General features: G+C 46.2%; 1 protein-coding gene across 1 annotated transcript; it reads right to left on the bottom strand.

Annotated features, from left to right (window-relative positions):
• Nucleotides 1–4,450: 4,450 nt before the first annotated feature.
• On the bottom strand, nt 4,451–5,098 carry LOC106755524. The gene has a single exon (XM_014637694.1). It carries the CDS (start codon nt 5,096–5,098, stop codon nt 4,451–4,453), a length of 648 nt encoding a protein of 215 aa, XP_014493180.1.
• Nucleotides 5,099–5,855: the final 757 nt, after the last annotated feature.

Genomic DNA, 5,855 nt, shown 5'->3' with positions numbered 1-5,855 from the left:
TATCTATTGGTTCTGACAATAGATAGCGCTTCTTTAAAAGAGCGCTATCTATGGTCAGAACCAATAGATAGCGCTTTTTTTAGAAGCGCTGTCTATTAATAGATAGCGCACGCATAGATAGCGCCTAAAAAGCGCTATCTATGATAAAAAAGAGCGCTATCTATGCGCTTTTTTGTAGTAGTGCTTCTCTCATGAATTGGACGTCTGCTCTCCTTCAATCTTCAACCGTCCGGAAATCTCCAAGCTTTAACCGGAGGGGGGAGGTACCTGCAATGGCACTCCGACGCCCAAGTTAAGGTTTAGTAGTGAAGAGCCTTGAGTGCAAGGCTATCAATTCTCAGTATGAGATAGGAGAATAAATCTCTCTTGCTAATTCAGAATGAATTAAGTGAAGAATCGCAAGTATACTGTAGAGTAAGATGGCGTAAGAGAGAGCGTACCTGGCTTGTCATTCCAGCCCTGTATATATAGATTATTATTAAATATAAACAGAATATAATATAAACAACTATACCTGAATATCAGGTTGATAAGATCTTATCTGATCTTATCTGATACTTATAATATTTGTTAAGATATAAATGCGATGGATTATATCCTCATGATGGACCGTCGGTCCAATAATAAAAAACGATAATGACTCATCATTAATATGATTAAGGCCCATTAACCATTTGGACCGTTCGGTTACTAATCGTAACCGTTCGACCCAAATAGCATATCGTGTGTGTGTGTGTGTGTGTGTGTGTGTGTATATATATATATATATATATATAATTTAATTGAGACATTCGCAGTCAAAATATATGGCTCTGACATTGTAACATTGATCTATTTTTGAGATACTTGAAAAAAGTTAGGTTGAAGGGAGTTTCGCCCGTTGAACCGTGCGGTGTGCATCTGTACGCCCAAAACACTTCAGGCAACTCTTCGACCCACAATCCTTTAGCACGCCCCAGTCTCTTTTTTAACTTGGAAATAATGGCTTTCTTGGCTGCCTCAGCCTGCCCGTTTGTTTGCGGGTGTTCAACTGAGCTTGTGACATGTTTAATGCCTAGGCCTTTGAGGAAATCCTCGAGCTTTCTTTCAACAAACTGCCGACCGTTATCGGTTACAATTTTGTGTGGCAATCCAAACCTGCAAATCAGGAGCCAGATAAAACTTTGTACCTTCTAAGCATTTATTATTGCGAGGGCCTCTGCTTCAATCCATTTGGTGAAGTAATCGACCGCTACCAAGAGGTACTTGCATTGTGCTTTGCCGACCGGTAGCGGTCCGACTATATCCATCCCCCACTGCGCGAAGGGCCACGGGGAGATGATTTCATGTAGTTCAGAAGGAGGAATTCGTAAATTATGTCCGTGAGACTGGCAGGAGATACACTTCTGTACGAATGCCGCATAATCTTGCTCCATAGAGGGCCAGTAAAAATCGGCTCGTAGAATCTTGGCCCTCAGCATCCTTTTTCCTGAATGTGAACCACAAACGCCATGATGTAATTCTTGCATGACGTACTTAGCTTCTTTGTTGGATAGACATTTCAGCAACGGGGTAGTATAGCCTCGTCGGTACAAATCATCACCCACAAACATATAACGGGCAATTCGTTTAGAATTAGTGATACTGACCCGTCCGCCCTGTTCTTGTTGGACCATCAGTTGAATTATGTCCTGCCGCCAATCAGTTCGCGGTGTAGCCACGTTAGTGGTATATGCTTCCAACAACGGCTTATGCAGTATTGTTTTGATCACCGAAGAGAGTTGCGACTTCTCGCGGGAGTGAGTCAACTTCGACAACAGATCCGCCCGGGAGTTTTGTGCCCTGGGTATGTGGGTCACAGAAAAACTGGTAAATGATTTGATTAAATCACTAACCTTGTGATAATAGCGTAGCAAGTGGTCGTCCTTGACCTGGAAAGTTCCATTGAGCTGTCTAACAACTAGTTGAGAATCCATTCTGCATTCCAGATGATTGACTTCCAACTCTTTGGCCAACAATAATCCGCTAAGGAGAGCTTCATATTTTGCCTGATTATTGCTAAGTTGGAAGTTAAAGTTGACCGTCTGTTTGACCAGTAGGCCGTCCGGTCCTTCGAGCACAATGTCGGCTCCTCCTCCTCTTCTGTCTGAAGACCCATCTACATTTAGATGCCAAATGTTGGGTTCCTCCGGTCGGTAGATTTCAACTGCAAAATCAGTCAGGTGCTAGCCTTTAACGGAACCTTGTGGTTCATATCGTAGGCCGAATTCAGATAGCTCGATCACTCAGGCTACAATCCTCCCCGCCAAGTCAGGTTTCCTGAGAATCTTAGCGATCGGATGGTTTGTCCGGATGACTATCTGATGACTCTGAAAATACAGCCGGAGTCGTCGTGCTGCTGTCAGCAAGGCTAGCGCCACCTTTTCCACCTAAGAATACCTTTCCTCTGCTCCTTGCAGGGTTCGGCTGGTGAAATATATCAGCTTAAAGTATGGACTTTCCTGGATGAGAGCTGCACTTACCGAATGGTTGGATGCAGCCAAGTAAAGTTGTAACTCGACCCCTAAGTCGGACGAGCCATGATAGGTGGACTGGTCAGGATGCTTTTTACCTTAGAGAAGGCTTCTTCACAATCGTTCTCCCAATGTCGAGGTACATCCTTCTTCATGTTCTTCAGGATAGGTTTGATATGATCAGAAAGCCTTGGTATCAATCGTGATAGGGCTGTGAGACGTCCGACTAAGCATTGGACATCCTTCAACTTAGTGGGACTCTTCATCTCCAATATCGCACGACATTTGTCTGGATTTGCTTCTATTCCTCGATAGGTCAACATGAAACCCAAGAATTTTCCGGCAGACACCCCGAAAGTGCATTTGCTGGGGTTTAGACGCATGTTGTAGTGTTTGAGTTGTTGAAAGACTTCTTCTAAATCTTTCAGATGTTGTTGATGCGTGTGACTTCGGATTACCATATCATCTACATATACTTCCATGCAACGACCTATCTGATTATGGAAGACTTTACCCACTAGGTGTTGGTAAGTGGCGCCCGCATTCTTGAGACCGAACGGCATGACCTCATAGCAGTAATTGGCATGTTCCATAATAAAGGTCGTCTTTTCTCGATCCGAGGCGTACATCGGGATTTGATTATACCCCGAGTAGGCGTCTAAAAAACTTAGAACAGTGTGTCCGAAAGCTCCGTCTACCAACCGATCAATATTGGGGAGAGGATAAGAATCCTTAGGGCATGCTTTATTGAGATCAGTGAAGTCCACACACATTCTCCATTGGCCATTTGCCTTTTTTACCATGACTACATTAGATAGCCAGGTAGTGTAAGTCAATTGCCGTATAAATCCCGCTTTGAGGAGCTTATCTACTTCACCTCGAACGGCCACCCGTTTTTCATCACCAAACCGTCGTTTCTTTTGAGATACCGGTTGGGCCTCTCGGAATATCGACAGTTTATGCGCAATGACGTTGGGATGGATTCCGGGCATATCTGATGCGCTCCAGGCGAACAAGTCGTTGTTGACTTTTAATAACTCTTTCAATGCGTTTTCTTTAAATGGCTGAAGGTTATCCCCAATGGACGTAGTCTGCTGTTCGTTCTTGCCCACTATGAAAGGCTTTATCTCACCTTGAGGTTGAATCCGCTCGTCCGTATTGGTCCTGGGATCAAGGTCGATCAGAATAGCTTCAGTACGGTTTTCTCTTCTGTAAGGCGTAACCTTTAGACCGGCTACATAACATTGACGAGCGGTTTTCTGATCTGCCCGAACGGTGCATATAGTTCTTCTATCTGTGGGAAATTTCATTGCCAAATGTGGGGTAGAGACGATCGCCCCAAAAGCATTTAGGCAAGGACGTCCAAGGAGGGCATTATAGGACGTGTTTGCCTCCACCAGCAAGAAACAAACTCGGAGCTCCTTACCATCATTGTCCGACCCCAGGCGGGTTCGTAAGTCGAGATTCCCCCGAGTGTCTACTCTTTCTCCAGCGAAGCCAACAATCTGCTCGTTAAACGGAGCAATTACGTCTTCTGCAATTTCCATTCTTCGGAAGGTTGTCCAGTATAGTATATTGACTGAACTGCCCTGGTCTACAAGGACCTTGCCCACATCGTACTATGCAATGCGGGCTGTGATGACCATGGGATCGTCTTGGTCAGGATCTGGTGCATGAAAGTCCCTGTCCGTGAAGGTTATATCAGGCATTGACACTGGATTGCGTACCACTGAGTGAACGCTGTGCAGACTTCTCAAATGTCTCTTTCGAGCTGAGGATGAAGCACCTCCTCCAGCAAAACCGCCTGAAATAGTATCGATCCTGCCTTTTACTGTGAGATCCCGCTCTCTAGGCCGACTATGGGATCTGTGTCTTGGAGGACTACGAGAACGGTTGCGTGAGTGGCCACCCTTCCCATTTGTACGTTCCAGGCTTCTTCGTGTCTTTTTGGGAGAGTGTCATGCACGGGCCGAGTCTTCTTTCACTAATTCCCGGAGGTGTCCGACACGGATCAGCTTCTCCAATTCATCTTTGAGAGTTTGGCAGCTTTCAGTGGTGTGTCCCCCTGAATTATGGAATCGGCATACCTGCGCCGTGTCCACGTTCTTGGGTGGAAATTTTCTTCTTTGAAAGATCAGGTTGGACTGTAAAGCCCTTTCCAACACCTTTTCTCTAGGGACGGTGAGGTGCGCATAGTGATCGTACCTAGGGTTTAGATTCGTCGGGGGTTTCTGATCCCGGGCGTTCTCAACCCGACGCTTCCCCTCCTTCTTGTTACCATTCACCGGGTGCTCCTCGTGTTGTTGTTTCCGAAAGATCCTCTGGTCTTCCATCTTGATAAATTTGGCCATTTTTTGCTGTAATTCCTCCAATGTACTGGGTAACTCGGCGTATAAGCTTTCTGAGACGAATCCCGCTTTTAGGCAATTGGGCAGACTACTAATGATGAACTCAGGACTGGCACCTTTTATCCTCCGGGCGGCATGATTGTATCGATGCATGAAGGCTCTGAGAGTTTCGTCTTCCCCCTGTCTAAGATTGACTAGCTCGGCCGTAGTAACCTCCTCGTATCGGTTAGTGGAGTATTGCTTTTTGAACATGCCCATCAGCGTGCGGAAACTATCCACCGAATTGGGTGGAAGGGTGTAATACCACTCTAGGGCTTCACCCCTCAATGACAGGGAGAACTCCCGGCATTTTACCGGGTCACTTTAAGTGTAAAAAGTCGTGGAGTCAATGAAGTTCCGCAAATGATGATCGGGGTTCGTTGTGCCATCAAAATTTTCGACGTGAGGCGGAGGCTGGTCGGGCATAGGGTCCTGCATGATGGCATCAGTGAACGGCAAGAGATCCGGGGACTGGGGGGAGGAGGCGGATTATGATTTTGACTGTCTTCTGATGTCTCCCGGTCGTGTTGTTTTTCTTTACTGCGTTCGGCATCGTCGGCCTTCTTCTGTTGTAACTCTTGCTTTAAAGTTGCAATGGTTCGACCTTGCTCCTCTAGTTGCGCTTGTAGTTCTCTTATCATCTAGATCGGATCCGGATTTTCCATGCCTCTTGTGGTCACCATTGGGAGTCTTGACTTTCGGCCCCACGGTGGGCGCCAAAATGTTTCGGTATGAATTTCTGGGACCGAAAGAACTGACCTGGGTGGCGTGGCACTCCCGCCTTGTGCTGCTTGATTAAGTAGATTGGTGCACCTTCTCTCGTGAATTGGACGTCCGCTCTCCTTCAATCTTCAACCGTCCGGAAATCTCCAAGCTTTGACCGGAGGGGGGAGGTACCTGCAATGGCACTCCGATGCCCAAGTTAGGGTTTAGTAGTGAAGAGCCTTGAGTGCAAGGCTATTAATTCTCAGTATGA

This window comes from Vigna radiata, unplaced genomic scaffold, assembly GCF_000741045.1.
Source record: "Vigna radiata var. radiata cultivar VC1973A unplaced genomic scaffold, Vradiata_ver6 scaffold_605, whole genome shotgun sequence".
Classification (NCBI taxonomy): Eukaryota; Viridiplantae; Streptophyta; class Magnoliopsida; order Fabales; family Fabaceae; genus Vigna; species Vigna radiata.
The sequence above is the reverse complement of the archived record's forward strand: the minus strand, read 5'-3'. Positions and strand labels throughout refer to the sequence as shown.

Coding starts and splice junctions, on each gene's coding strand:
- LOC106755524 (XM_014637694.1), bottom strand. CDS start 5,098: ATGGGCATGTTCAAAAAGCAATACTCCACTAACCGATACGAGGAGGTT.